Source organism: Muntiacus reevesi, chromosome 22, assembly GCF_963930625.1.
Source record: "Muntiacus reevesi chromosome 22, mMunRee1.1, whole genome shotgun sequence".
NCBI lineage: Eukaryota > Metazoa > Chordata > Mammalia > Artiodactyla > Cervidae > Muntiacus > Muntiacus reevesi.
Genome location: NC_089270.1, coordinates 22,962,894 through 22,978,540, shown reverse-complemented (window position 1 = coordinate 22,978,540; position 15,647 = coordinate 22,962,894). Strand labels below are relative to the sequence as shown.

The 15,647-nt window shown below is 40.3% G+C and overlaps 1 protein-coding gene across 1 annotated transcript in view; it reads left to right on the top strand.

The window, feature by feature from the left end:
• The window catches only part of FRAS1 (Fraser extracellular matrix complex subunit 1), a 506,878-nt gene that overhangs the window by 366,044 nt on the left and 125,187 nt on the right, over positions 1-15,647 (top strand). Inside the window, exons 31-33 of the mRNA XM_065913973.1 lie at positions 2,705-2,883; positions 9,842-9,958; positions 15,340-15,454. Coding sequence (XP_065770045.1) covers positions 2,705-2,883; positions 9,842-9,958; positions 15,340-15,454 — 411 coding nt within the window. The remainder of the gene's footprint in view (positions 1-2,704; positions 2,884-9,841; positions 9,959-15,339; positions 15,455-15,647) is intronic.

The following is a 15,647-nucleotide window of genomic DNA, read 5'->3' as shown; positions in this document are numbered from 1 at the left end:
GAATCATCTCCTTGTATTTTGTCACACTATGATAAAAGCAGAGATGAGTTATAATGCAAAAGCTCTCACCTGCAAGGAGTGAACCCCACAAAATATTGGTATTTCTCCCTGTCTACTTGTGGGCTTGTCACAAAGAGATCTTGGATTCCACATACCCAGTGCTGAATTCCTCATCTTCTTTTCTACCTGCTCATCCCATTAGTGGCCTCGCTTCCTTACTCATCACCCAACCTAATAGGTGATTATCTGATTCCTCCCTCTTTCTTACCCTTTAGAGCCACACTTGTTAAATTTTGTTGCTTCCACTCCCTTAATGATTCTAGTATCTATTTATGTCTTTCTGATCTTACCTCTGTTACTTGAGTTTATTTCATCTGGGTTTTGCAGCAACTTTGTAATTGGTCAAACTGTCCACATAAATATTAGCTACTGTTGTTATTGGTTTTCTGAATTAAAATCCAGCCTCTTTCACAGAACTTTCTCATACATTCTGTGTTCTACTAAATCAATTCTTGCCATTAGACTACTGAAACTCTCACAGTGGCTCCCAGTTGGTTCTGGGGCTGATCTCCGGAGGCAGGAACTGCATCCTACTGATCTTTGAGTCCCCCATCCCAAAGGACTGACCACAGTAGTTAGCACCTAGCAGGTGCTCACTGACTGTTTACTGGGTTGAAATTAATGGGATTAGTCAATATCTTATGATTCTTGTTAATCTGCATAGTAGGGCAATGGGTTTTTTTAATCTGGAAAATAGCTTTATTTAATTAGGACTTGTTAAGGAAACCCTGCTTAATTAGCATTCCTGTTACAAAGCAGAATATCTAGGAAATTGATCTTTAAATATTTTTCTACTCTCCATATTTTCATTGTGGAAATCTCCTCTAAGAATATTTTGGAACTACCCACATTCATAAGCAGTCCACATCCTGGGAAAGCATATTTATTAACAAGGTCTTATGAACAGAAGTTGAACCAGCAAGAGATGGGTAATGGAATTTGTGACTTAGGTACAAATGAGAAACAGTCCAAGAAAGAACTAGAGTGAGTTGATTTTGCACATGATTATTTTAATAAGAATATTGATGTTTTTCTATTACTTCAGTATTTCATCACTATCCAGGATATTATGTTCATTTTCAACTTGAATTTAGTGCTTGTTAATATTAGAATCAGTATTTCCTTTGAGAAAGAAAACTAATTTCTCTAGGGTAATCTAAGTGTACTGTTAATCGCCCAATATGTCTAGTGCACCAAGATCTGGTTTTTTCCTACAGAACATTTAAAAGATATGTGCAGTTTCTTTCTTTCTCTTTCTCTGTCTCTCTCTGTCTCTGTCTCTCTCTCTCTCTGTCTCTCTCTCTCTCACACACACACACACACACACACACACACACACACTATTCTCTCCCTCTTAATATCAAAGTGGTAGAGAGGCTTCTTTCGGATTTACTGTTAAGATTCATTTTCACAAGAATGTGACTTCTGTTTTTTTTATTTACTTTTTAGTTGAAGGATAATTGCTTTGCAGAATTTTGTTGTTTTCTGTCAAACATCAACAAGAATCAGCCATAAGTACACCCATATCCCCTCCCTCCTAAACCACATCCATTCTCCTCCTTGGCCTTCACTTGAAGGAACATTCTCCTTGTGAAATTTTGATTGTTCCTATAACACCTCTGAATTTGCAATCTCACTTTAAGAAAATAGTAGCTCCAGGAGAAGAATAAACAATAGAAACAGATTGGTGTTTGTGGTGGTGTTTAGATGTAGATTTCATTACTTCAATTCTAATAAAGTTTAGAGAGTGAAGGAGGAAAAAACAAGATCAGTTATTTATCAAGGTAAATGTTGGCCTGTGAACATAAAATAATCATGATGGGTAGCAGGGTTTCACGACTAGGAAAATGAGCTTCAGATTCAAATCCCAGCTCCTCCACTTTGGATCTGCGTGACCTCAAACCAATTCTTGAACTTTTCTGAGCACAAAGAATTTTGTCTTTAAAATGCAGATGATAGTAGCATCTTCAGGAGGATTAAGTAAACAGCAATAAGGATAACCAACATTCTTTTTAAGCACCTATGAAGTATGTACTATTATTCTGTTTTCACCAATGAGGGACAGAGACTTATAGTACATACGTAAGCTTACCCAACTCTATTTGGTGAAGCTGGGTTTGAACCACTGCTGAGGTGCTTCATGCAGAACCTGTCATATGTATTCCAGTATTAGGTATTATTATTTTCATTGCATAGAATTCTTCCAAGAATACTTTTTTCTGATTTTTTTTTCCAGTTTCCCCTTTTGTTTACACCAAAAGTTTCCTGATTAGAAAACATTTGCTGTTCATAAGAAGTTGTGGGTAAAATGGATCTATTTGATGCCCAGTATTTGCAATGTTCGTGACTATTAGAGTCTTCTTATATAATTTTAATAGACACAAGTCAGTAACTTCATACATGAATTGCCCTTGAATGGCTTTTAGCTTTTTTAACTGAAAGACTGGGTATTTTTTGTCTAAAGGTGATTTTGATGACATCTACTGAGTTCTGTGTTTATGTCCTTTCCTTCACCTTAGATAAAAATAAAGAAGTGCATCATATCTTTTTTGTTAAAAAAAAAAAAAGTGTTAGAGAAGGAGATGAGAGTTCTGATTGACTTTTCCCTTTCCCAGGGTCCTCCCTAACTATGTGTTTTTCCTAGGGGAGGTGGTCCTTCTGGTTAATATGCCTGCAGACAGCCCTTCAGATGGAGGGCAGCACCTGCCTGATGGGAGGACAGCAACTCCCACCAGCACCTTCACCCAGCAAGATATCAACGAAGGTATCGTGTGGTACAGGCACTCAGGGGTCCCAGCCCAGAGTGACTCCTTCCGCTTTCAGGTACCCTCTGCTTCCTGAATTTTCTGATGTCTGGATGATCTGATGAAAATCATCACCCTTATTATAAATGATCCAAGTCATTTTCTATGATTGCCTGCAAGTCACATTTGGGAGGGAAAAAATGTAACTAGTAGCATCAAGAGATTTATTTTTAATTAATTTGCCAATTCAGCCTTATGATCCCTACATCATTTCATAGCAAAGAGATTTATAATAGATAATTGCTAAAGTGTTTGGCAAAAAGTATTTTCAAAATGTTCAAATGCCATATGGAGGAAACAAATCTTATTTTCTTTTTTCACATGTTTTTGAAACATTTACCATCTTATGATAAGGTCATGGGTTTAGCAGCCAAACTTACTGGGTTTGTGTTTTACTTCTGCCATGTACTAGCTTTGGAAAAATTACTTGGTAAAACCCTTGAACTTCAGTTTTCTCATCTGTAAAATAGGATTGTACGGATTTAATGAGTTGTAAGGATTTAAACTAAGATCATGGTATCTGGTTCCATCACTTCATGGGAAATGGATGGGGAAACAGTGGAAACAGTGTCAGACTTTATTTTTGGGGGCTCCAGAATCACTGCAGTTGGTGATTGCAGCCGTAAAATTAAAAGATGCTTAGTCCTTGGGAGGAAAGTTATGACCAACCTAGATAGCATATTAAAAAGCAGAGACATTATTTTGTCAACAATGGTCTGTCTAGTCAAGGCTATGGTTTTTCCAGTGGTCATGTATGGATGTGAGAGTTGGACTGTGAAGAAGTCTGAGTGCTGAAGAATTGATACTTTTGAACTGTGGTGTTGGAGAAGACTCTTAAGAGTCCCTTGGACTGCAAGGAGATCCAGCCAGTCCATCCTAAAGGAGATCAGTCCTGGGTGTTCATTGGAAGGACTGATGCTGAAGCTGAAACTCCAGTTCTTTGGCCACCTGCTGCGAAGATCTGACTCATTGGAAAAGACCCTGATGCTGGGAGGCATTGGGGGCAGGAGGAGAAGGGGGCGACAGAGGATGAGATGGCTGGATGGCATCACCGACTCGATGGACATGAGTTTGAGTAAACTCCAGGAGTTGGTGGTGGACAGGAAGGTTTGGCATGCTGCGATTCATGGGGTCGCAAAGAGTCGGACACAACTGAGCGACTGAACTGAACTGAAGGATTTAATGAGTTAATACAGATAAAGCATTTAGAATACTGCCTATTACTGTGTAAGGGTATGTGACTATCATTTATTTAGATTAGCCAAATACCAGTGCTGTAGACTGAATGTGTCCAACCGAAGTTCGTATGTTGAAATCTTACCCATCTATGTGTTGGGATATGGAGATGATGCCTCTGATTAGAATTAGATGAGGTCTTGAGGGTTGTCTGGAGAAGGCAATCCACTCCAGTATTCTTGCCTGGCATATCCCATGTACAGAAAAGCCTGGTGGGCTACAGTCCGTGGGGTTGCAAAGAGTCAGACATAACTGAGGGACTAACACACACACACACAAGAGGGTTGTACCCTCATGAATGGGATTAGTTTACTTACAGGAGTCATAGGAGTGCTTACTTCCAATCTCTGCTGCCCTCCATGGGGATATGATGAAAACTCTGCATTCTACAACCCTCACCAGAACCCAACCATACTGGTACCCTGATTTCAGACCTCCAGCCTCCAGAACTGTGAGAATTACATTTCTATTATTTAGAAACCACCCAGTCTATGGTATTTTTGTTAGAGTAGCCTGAGCAAACTGTAGCAACCAGACCATAAGGCTTGTTTAATTTATTCTGTCAGTAAATTACAGAACAAGAAATTATACTGGGCACATTCTCTGCTATGAAATATGATTAGAAATTAATAATAAAAGGGTAAAAAAATCAAACCATTTGGAATTTCTCAATAATTCCTAATTCTAAAACTGTTAAGAAATATTGATTAGGAGGAAACAACATATCAAAACTTAAATGATGTGGACAAAATAATACTCAGAAGAAAATTGATGGCCTTAAGCTCTTATTATTGAGCAGAAAAGCATGAAAATGAATGGGCTAAATACTAAATTCAAGAAGCTGGTGAAGTATGAGAGAAGCAAAAGGAAAACATCAATAGACATAAAAGAGGAATTGACTAATTATAAGATTCTAGACTTGATAAGGATGTGAGAGTTGGACTGTGAAGAAAGCTGAGCGCTGAAAAATTGATGCTTTTGAACTGTGGTGTTGGAGAAGACTCTTGAGAGTCCCTTGGACTGCAAGGAGATCCAACCAGTCCATCCTAAAGGAGATCAGTCCTGGGTGTTCATTGGAAGGACTGATGCTGAAGCTGAAACTCCAGTACTTTGTCCACCTGATGTGAAGAGTTGACTCATTGGAAAAGATCCTGGTGCTGGGAGGGATTGGGGGCAGGAGGAGGAGGGGACAACAGAGGATGAGATGGTTGGATGGCATCACCGACTCAATGGACATGAGTTTGAGTAAACTCTGGGAGTTTGTGATGGACAGGGAGGCCTGGTGTGCTGCGATTCATGGGGTCACAGAGTTGGACACGATTGAGTAACTGAACTGAACTGAACTGAGACTTGATAAATAAGTACAAAATCTGAATTTTTGGAAAGACCCATACAGTTAGAGAAACCTCTTGTCAAAGACCTTTCAGAAATGAATAATTGAACAGAAATACAAAAGAATGAGGAAGTATGAATGAGAAAGAACATTTAAACACAGATACAGAAAAGAATTTAGGAAAGCATCAGAGAAAATATAAATAAGCCCTCATGGTGATGTCAAAGCAACTTAACAATCCCGCTAAGTCTGAGCCCATTTCCTTTGTCTAGGAATCCAGTTGGGGATAAACTATCACTGCAGCTCACCTTGTTAAAATCATCTTCCATACTAATAACCAGCAAGGTCCTACTGTTCACCACAGGGAACTCTGCTCATTGTTATGTGGCAGCTTGGATGGGAGGGGAGTTTGAAAAAGAAGGAATATATATTTGTCCCTGATGGTTCAGACAGTAAAGAATCCACCTGCAATGCAGGAGACCAGGGTCGATCCCTGAGTCAAGAAGATTCCCTGAAGAAGGAAATGGCAACCCACTCCAGTATTCTTGTCTGGAGAATTCCATGGACAGAGGAGCCTGGCAGACTACAGTCCACAGGATCGCAAAGAGTCAGACACGACTGAGCAACTGACACTTTCACATCATATGGATGGCTGAGCTCCTTTGATGTTCACCTGAAACTATCACAACATTGTTAACTGGGTATATCCCAGTGCAAAATAGAAAGTTTAAAAAAAAATTATCATCCATTCTGTTCCTGATGCCTGGTGCGCATATCTTCATTGTCCAATTTATATTGTGTAAAAAAAAAATGTGCTTTTCCAGAGAGCTGCCTGAAATAAACCTGGAAATCATTAAAATGAGATTACACTCAGCACACTGAATGTCTAGTGAGTGCGCACACATGACATGCCCTTTGCCCAAGTTAATATTTCAATTTTAGCAGCTGGGGACTCAGCAGTCCTCAGGTAACGAGTCAGAACAGAGGGAAAGACCTCAATCAAAAGGAGTCACCTCAGCAAGCTAGAATCATCAGACCTGCCTTTGCCTTCATAGGCATCAATATGAAGAACATCATCAATACGGAGCATTTCCCTGGAAAGAGATTCTCAGCAGCTGCTAAAATGATATTTGATTGCTTTTGCAAGTTGGTTACTAAGTAGGTTATTAGAAAATAGCAAAAGTTATTGATTTTTTGAAAACAGATTCACTGGAGTTTAAGACCTAAAACATCATTACTTAGAAAATGGTTCCCTTTGGAGAGTCTTCACATGTTTTGCTCAAAATGTATTTAGAATGCCTACCTGAAATCTCCTTCAAACTCTGTGGAATATTCTTTAGAAGATCTTCAATAATGACAGTGTATCATCCTTGGGAAGTGAATTTTAAAATATAACCCAATAGATGCATGAGACAAGTGCTCGAGCCTGGTGCACTGGGAAGACCCAGAGGAATCGGGTGGAGAGGGAGGTGGGAGGGGGGATCGGGATGGGGAATACGTGTAACTCTATGGCTGATTCATATCAATGTATGACAAAACCCACTGAAATGTTGTGAAGTAATTAGCCTCCAACTAATAAAAAAATTAAAAAAAAATTAAAAAATAAAATAAAACCCAATAGCCAAAAGTCATGCTGACTCATATCTGGTAGAAAGAAGAGTAGTATTATTTTTGGTTAAAACAAGGACGAATTATGAAGCAACAAGCTCAGTTTCCTTACATGTTCCTGAAGGCTTTCCGATAAGTGCATTTAGAATACTGACAACATCTTTATTGCAAGTATGAAACAACTCTCAGATCATATTCTCTTGCATGTGGAAGCTTTGGTGTGTATGTTTTTAAAGCCTCATTATTTGATAGGCTTACCTCATATTTTGATGTGAAGTGACACAGACTCTGTAGCTATGTGCTAAAATAAAGGGTTAGCAACTTTACCCATTCATCATTTTAGTGTCCCTTGGGATTTTAGACTGTTTTTTAAAAGATGCGGTTCTAATGGTTCTTCTCTTTGTCCCTTTTTTCCCTTTCAAGCAGAAAAGGCAATACAATGAGTTGCATGGATTTAATTTCATTTTAATGTTGATATGCTGTCATGAGCTGTCAATGCAGTCCATCTGTTACTTTGCATCTAAGACTTGGGATTTATGCAATGCGAATGGTGTGAAAAAATTAGAGCATGGCATATTGAGAAGAAACCAGGAACATTTTTGGCCAGAAAAGGAGCCCTGGTTTTTGGCTTATTCAGATCACGTTGACACAGCCTCAGGGGATGTGGTTTGAAAAGGACCAAAATATTTTATAGCAGTATCTTTGCTAGGGAAGCTAGAATTGAGTCCCTTGCTTGGTAGTATGCTCACACCTCACTACCTGCAGAGTTCCATTCCTTTTCTCCAAGAGATAGGAGAATGTATCTTCCTCTGTCCTAATTTCCTAAAGCTTCCAAATTGAGTCACCGTGGTCAGTAGGAAGATCAGGAACCCACTGACCTAGTTTTGACTACTAGTCCTTAATGTCTTTTGACTTTGACACCTATAACTTTTTGACTTTCAGTTTCATCGTTTGTAAAAAAGGAGATAATAATATACACTCGGTGGGTATTCATAAAAAAAACTTTTGAAAAGTAGCTTGTACAGTGCTGAGGCTATGATAAATGCCCTGTCGCTAAGTCGCTAAGCTGTTGTTGTTAATATTATTTATGGCGACACTATGAGATGTCTTCTTCGAAACATGTAGATATTCTGCAACTTGAGCTCTGTAGAGAAGTAAGCTTTCCTGTAGGATGTAACTTTAGAAGACATAGAGAAAGGGCTGCTGTTCCTGCCTTTTTCTCAGGATTTACAAAACCCTGCCCCTTCTCATATGTGTGCGTGTGTGCTCATTCACTTCAGTTGTGTCCAACTCTTTGAGACCCCATGAACTGTAGCCCATCAGGCTCCTATGTTCATGGGATTTTCCAAGCAAGAATACTGGAGCGGATTGCCATTTCCTCTTCTAGGGGATCTTCCCCACCCAGAAATATGTCTCCCACATTGGCAGGCAGGTTCTTTACCACCAGCGCCACCTGAATGCAATTCTACATGGCCACTTGGGCCTGACCAATTCTTCTATCAAGCACAAGGAATAAAGAAAGAAGGCAAGTTTAAGGGATGGCTAGGTAGCACTGAGGAAGGGGAGAGACTGCATGGGCAGACCATCATTTTTCAGTATGTTTGAAGCAGGAAGAAATTGATTTTGTGACCACTACCCTATTGGAAATAGATGGGGAAACAGTGTCAGACTTTATTTTGGGGGGCTCCAAAACCACTGCAGATGGTGATTGCAGCCATGAAATTAAAAGACGCTTACTCCTTGGAAGGAAAGTTATGACCAACCTAGATAGCATGTTAAAAAGCAGAGACATTGCATTGCCAACAAAGGTCCATCTGGTCAAGGCTGTGGTTTTTCAGTAGTCATGTATGGATGTGAGAGTTGGACTGTGAAGAAAGCTGAGTGCCAAAAAATTGATGCTTTTGAACTGTGGTGTTGAAGAAGACTCTTGAGAGTCCCTTGGACTGCAAGGAGATCTAACCAGTCCATCCTAAAGGAGATCAGTCCTGGGTGTTCATTGGAAGGACTGATACTGAAGCTGAAACTCCAATACTTTGATTACCTCATGCAAAGAGCTGACTCATTGGAAAAGACCCTGATGCTGGGAGGGGTTGTGGGCAGGAGGAGAAGGGGACAACAGAGGATGAGATGGCTGGATGGCATCACCGACTTGATGGACATGAGTTTGAGTAAACTCCGGGAGTTTGTGATGGACAGGGAGGCCTGGCGTGTTGCGACTTATGAGGTTTCAAAGAGTTGGACACGACAGAGTGACTGAACTGGCTGACTGACTGACCCTAATTGTAAATGCTTTTAATTTTGCCTTGCAGTGATGAGGCTGGGATTTAGCATTTATAATCTAAGTGTAGATATCTGCACTGGGTAAAGATTTAAGTGGAATAAACATCACTTATGTAATGTGTTGTATATGTTCATAATGAGACATTATGTAGCTATCAAAATTATGTTTTCAAGAATGTTTAATGATATAGCAAAATATCATAATATGAAGTAAATATTTAGAATATATAAAGATTCACATATGCCTAGCAAAAAGATTAAATTGAAATGCAGTGGTATATTCATTACTATTTATCGGTAGTGAAATTCTTGATGGTTTTTATTCCATATTTATACTTTCTTGCAATTTCAGAATTGCCTAAGATGTTTATTTTAAATGAATCTTAAAATATGAAGAGCAGAACAAAGATTGTAACACAGGAGCATATAGAATTCGAAGACAGATGGTTCAAAAGGGAAAAAGTAAACACAGGCAAACTACTCTGCCCATCAGTCTCACCGGCATGCCATCTCTTTGCAGGTGTCCAGCGCCACAGAGGCCCACGCCCATCTGGAGAGCCGCCTGTTCAACATTGCCATCTTGCCTCACGCTCCAGAAGCACCCCAACAGTCTCCAGGATCTTCTCTCCACATGACAGTGAGTTGGGTGGGAGGGCTCGTGAGTTTTGCTTAGAGGAGGTAGGCTGCTGATATCTACATGCGTGCTAAGTCATTTCAGTCATGTCTGATTCTTTGTGATTCTATGAACTGTAGCCTGCCAGGCTCCTCTGTCCATGGGATTCTCTAAGCAAGGATACTGGAGTGGGTTGCCATGCCCTCCTCCAGGGGATCTTCCTGACCCAGGGATTGAACCTGCGTCTCTTAGGTCTCCTGCGTTGGCAAGTGAGTTTGCTTTTACCACTAGTGCCACCTGGATGAGATTTGACTTAATGCCTATTTTGGAACACAGACCCTGGGGTCACCAATGCATGCCAACCCTGTGAACACATTTCTCATTGATTTGAAAAGCAATTAAAATTACCAGAGTGAAAGGAAGATTAGATGAAATCTACCCCAACCTCCCATCCATTGCTGCTGAACTTTTTACAGCATCCCAATCATGGACTCACTCCCTGAGTGGTGGTGTTCAATTTCTAAGTCATGCCTGACTCTTTGCAATCCCTTGGACAGTAGCCCGACAGGCTCCTCTGTCCATGGGATTATCCAGTAAGAATTCTGGGGTAGGTTGCCATTTCCTCCTCCAGGGGATCTTCCCTACCCAGGGATCAAACCTGAATCTCCTGAATTGGCAGGCAGATTCTTTATCACTGAGCCACCAGGTACTCATTGAATACCTGGATGGATTTTCAGGCTTCTTTCCATTTGATGATTACTGTTTGGGTATAAATGTTTAGTCAGTTTAGAGCTCTACCTAGCTGGAGAAACTGTTCTTTGTTTTAAAAGTCCTGTTAGTAGTTTTCTATTATAAAAGAAATATCAGGACTTATCAGGGCTTCCCTGATAACTTAGTTGGTAAAGAATCCACCTTTAATGCAAGAGACCCCAGTTCAATTCCTGTGTCGGGAAGATCCCCTGGAGAAAGGATAGGCTACCCACTCCAGTATTTTTGGGTTTCCCTTGTGGCTCAGCTGGTAAAGAATCCACCTGCAATGCAGGAGACCTGGGTTTGACCCTTGGGTTGGGGAGACTCCTTGGAGAAGGGAAAGGCTATTCGCTCCAGTATTCTGGCTTGGAGAATTCCATGGACTGTATAGTCCATGGGGTTGTAAAGAGTTGTGCATGACTGAACAACTTTTACTTCTATTATAAAGGTTTCCTGGGAAAAGTGATGTCTATGCTGACTCCAGAAAGACAAGTAGCAAATATTCAAAAAGTCTGGGGATGGGAGGATAGGTTGGAAGGATTTGAGGGATGAGGGCAAAGGGCATCACCAAGCATAGAAGGAACACATACGAAGACCCAGAGGAGAGAGACAATATGATTGTTGGGAAAATTGCCAATAGTTCAATAGGACTGGGGACATAAGAGAGGCGGAGGAGACTGGGGGTATGGAGGTCTGTGAGCTGGATCACAGGGGGGCTTTGTGTGGGAAGGAGTGTGGACACATGGAAAAGTTTGAAGCAAGGTAACAGCTAAATTAGTGCATGAAGCTTAGTTCAGACAATTAGCAATTCCACCATAACCCTATATCTACAGGACATGTAATGTCAGAACCCCTCTTCTAGACAGAGCCACAAGCATGAAGTCCTTGTCAATGAATCATCAGAGATCCACATTTTAGTTAGCGTCCACATAATTACAGTCCTAAGTGGTGTAGCAGCCCTGAATTGCAACAAAGACAGCAGGTAGAGTTTTAGAAATTATGGGTCTGGGACGTGACAGAGACATAAAAGGGGAAACAGAAAGTATTTAATGACTAGCTGGTATCGGCATTTCCACCGTAAACCATAATTTAAAGAAATCATAATTCAGCAACACTATAAAGTCTATAATTCATCATTCTGACTAGAGGAACTTGGATCAGAATTTTCTCTAAAGTGTAAAGAAAAATGTGCATACACATTTCTTGCCAAATGCTAATGCAGTGTTATTTTGAGTTTAGAAGGGAAAATAAATGGGCCAGGAGCCATGAAGATGGCGTCACTCCCACCTCTGTGGCTGGGAACCTCTGACAACTTTTAAACATACTTAACCTTGAGGGTCTCAAGTTAGGTCTATCCTGTGTAATTTAGTGTATCACAGAGATTAGTCTACTATAAAATGTGATCAGGCTGTTGTTTCATTTCTTAAAATATACATGGTTTATATTTCTTTTTATGTTAATTAGGGCCATTACTGTAGGACATACAAACTAATTTGTGTCAAAAGTGCATTTTCACTTCAGTGATTTGGGTTCAGCTAGCCACACAAGTTCTGTACATATTTGGTAGACACATTATGAATACATATGCTAAATTCATACATGGTATATTCATGTATGTGTTTAAGGGTAAGCGTCTACTTCTCCATTCATTCAATTATTCAGTCACAAACACTGTTGGGCCCCTCATTTATGCCAAGTTCTGTGGAAGACTTTGGAGATTGAGTGATCACATAATATAGACTATATTCTTTTTTTATTGAAATATAGTTGATTTACAATGTTATGTTAATTTTTATCAAGCACTCCCATGTACTGTACACTTGGTGCTTGAGATCCATGAACAAACTAAAATCTGTGTTCTCATGGAGTTTACATGAATAGATAATAAGTATAAACAAAATAAATAACTCTCATGAAGCATATTAAGGAGAAGCATTATGATAAAAGTAGATCAGAGTCAAGAGGATTGGAAATGTAGCAGGGGAGACCTAGGTTGTAATTTTAAATAACGTTGTCAGTGGGCTACTTTAAGACAATGCCATTTAAAGAAGGACTTGCAGAAGGTGAGGAAGAGAGAGAGCTGTGAAAATCCCTTAGGAAAGGGCATTCCAGACCCAGGGAACCATGCATTTAGAGGCATCAGGCCAGGAGCATGCTTAGATATTCAGGGAACAGCCAGGAAGTCAGTCTGGCCAGATCAAAGTGAGTACACAGCAAGAGGAATCTGCATGAATGCAGATGTGCAAAGTTAACGGGGTGGAGGGTGGTGCAGACTGGGGGAACAGATTGTGTCCAGCCACACAGACCATTGTAGGGACTTAACTTTATTCTGAGCAACATGGAGAGTCATTGCAGGGGGTTGAGCAGACGCCTAATGGTCTTTTTAAAGGCCTCCACTGGTGGCTGTGTGGAAGTAGACTCTTGAGGAGAGGGCAAGAGCAGGTGGGAGGCCATGGTGGGAAGGCAGGTGTGGGATCTAGCTTCCCGCAGGGTGGTGGCAATGTCATGGGGAGAAGTGGTTGGATTCTGGATGTATTCAGAGGTAATGTGGGTATTATGAAAGTCATTATTCTGTAATCTTCTTATGCTGACAGACAGTTTAATAGAAAAGTGTCTTCTATAATGATTTCCATGAAATTTAATCTCGCATTTCTTATTGTTTCATTGATAAATATTGAACATTCCAAATAGCCAATATTAAAATTGATTTTTCTTTGATGTACCTCCACCTCAATTTTGCTTTCTTGAGAGAATCAAGTCCTTGCTTTTTCTACTTAGTGTCTATTTCTATTAGTAAAGAAATTACATCAATAAATTCCGTAATAAAATGTCTGCTTTCTTGGCTGTAATGCATTTCTCTTTTCCATTATTCTGTTTTCAAAATAATTCTCTTTTCTTATCACTTTATTGTTTTAGGGACATCTAGATTTTCAAAAATATCCCATAATACCTTGAGAATGTTCAGTCATTCTGATGGTTTTGAGATTAAAAGTTGGCAGACAGTATTGAACAGTGCACCCAGCCTATATTTTTTGTCCATGAATCTGTGCCTACATGTGTACATGTTTACAGATGTATGCACACATGTATGAACTGTAAACACCTTGCATAGGGTATGTATTTTTCTTGTGTTATCCTTCCCCGTTTTATTTTGGAGAGACCAGCTGCTATTTGCAATTCTGATTTTCCTTGCTCATTACATTCCAGACCTGAGCAATGACTTGAAATATGACTCTGTACTAGAGGGGGTTGTCCTAACATGCAAGTGCTGCCTCTCCCCAAGACAAGTATGGCGTGGGGACAATTACAAAGCAACTGCAACCTTCAGTCTTTTCATGGTTAAAAGGAAGAACACCATGCCCTCCTCCATGAGCCTTCCTGAGCCCTTCTTATTCCTTTCCTAGATGGGAAATTCCTTCTGAAAGTAGCTGAGTTTGGAAGAGCAGTTTGTTGTTCAGTCGCTCAGTCGTGTCCAACTCTTTGTGACCCCATGGACTGCAGCACCTTAGGCTTCCTCATCCTTCACAATCTCCCAGAGTTTGCCCAAACTGACGTTGTTGCCATCTAACCATCTCATTCTCTATCATCCCCTTCTCCTCTCTCCCTCAATCTTTCCCAGCATCAAGGTCTTTTCCAGTGAGTCTATGAACAGTATGACAGAGCAGGAGAGCATGTCAAACTCTAACCCTTCAGGGATCAATTAGAAAGAGCCTGTGATGAACCAGATATTTTTGTTCTGTTTTAGTATCAATATATGTGACCCAGGCAAAGGGCCCATGTTCACTCTCCTTTTCAATTTTCTCCCCTCTACTCTGTTTTTGCTGCTGTTCCCAAATCTGTGTTAAGCCTGGTCATGGAATTCTGAATCTTTCTCTCTTTTTTAATGTTGTCACTGTTAATGGGTTGTGAACCCACACAGGTGAATGGATAGTGAGAGCTATACACACATTGACTTTCCGATTCATTTCACTTGACTCCTTCATTGGGTCCTGAAAGCTAGAAGCGAAAAGCAATATCTGGTTCTTTAGAGCAGTACAATGGAGACAAAGGGGAATACTACTTCTATAAGCTTTAATAAACACGTAGCTCTTAAACCTCTGAGCACAAATGGTGAGCCTCTTTGGCATTTGAGGCAAGTTCATCTTTAGTCACTGAAACCATCAAAGTTAAAGAAAAGAATGCATCACAGTTCCCATCAGCAAGCTGGGGGATGGGAGAAATTTTCACCAGATCCCATCTTAGCCCATTAAATTAGAGGGCTGTGAGGATCCAGCTGTGAACAGGAGAATCACTAACTGTGATGGTTTAGTTCCAAACATGTACCGCTGTGAGCTCCAACCAGGAATAAGCGATCATGTTGGGACTCCCACAGCATGTGCCGGCATAAACCCAGGAGGCCAAGGGCAGGGGAGAGAAGGGTCAGGTGCAAGACTCAAAGAGAACTCTGTAACCCCGTGAGATGCTTAAGGCAGGGACAAGTCTGTGATGTGGGAGAACCGATCCTTCTTTTGAACTCTCAGAGAAAATTTTACTCTCTGTGATAAATTAAAAACCCAGAGGAAGTTGTTTTTTTTTTTAAATGGGTTTTGTTTTTGCCTCTGACTTTTGTTTTCATCACGCCATTTTTTTCTTCTTCCCTCTCAAATTTTGTGTAGGCTCGGGAAGATGGTCTGACCGTGATTCAGCCTCATTCTCTCTCCTTTGTAAACTCTGAGAGGCCAAGCAGAAAGATAATATACAACATCACTCTACCTCTGCATCCAAATCAAGGTAAGACAGGCAGTAAGTGATCTTTTGAGTGATGCTCTTTGTCTTCTATTGTTGACCAGCCTTAAAAGCTCTGGGATTCTGTCGGCTTCTACTTGTTGATGATTTAAGGAGTAACAATTATTCATCACCTCTGAGTTTAGAGCCATTTGAAAGGGAGACACTATGGTCAGACAGGTGGAGATGAATGTGTCAG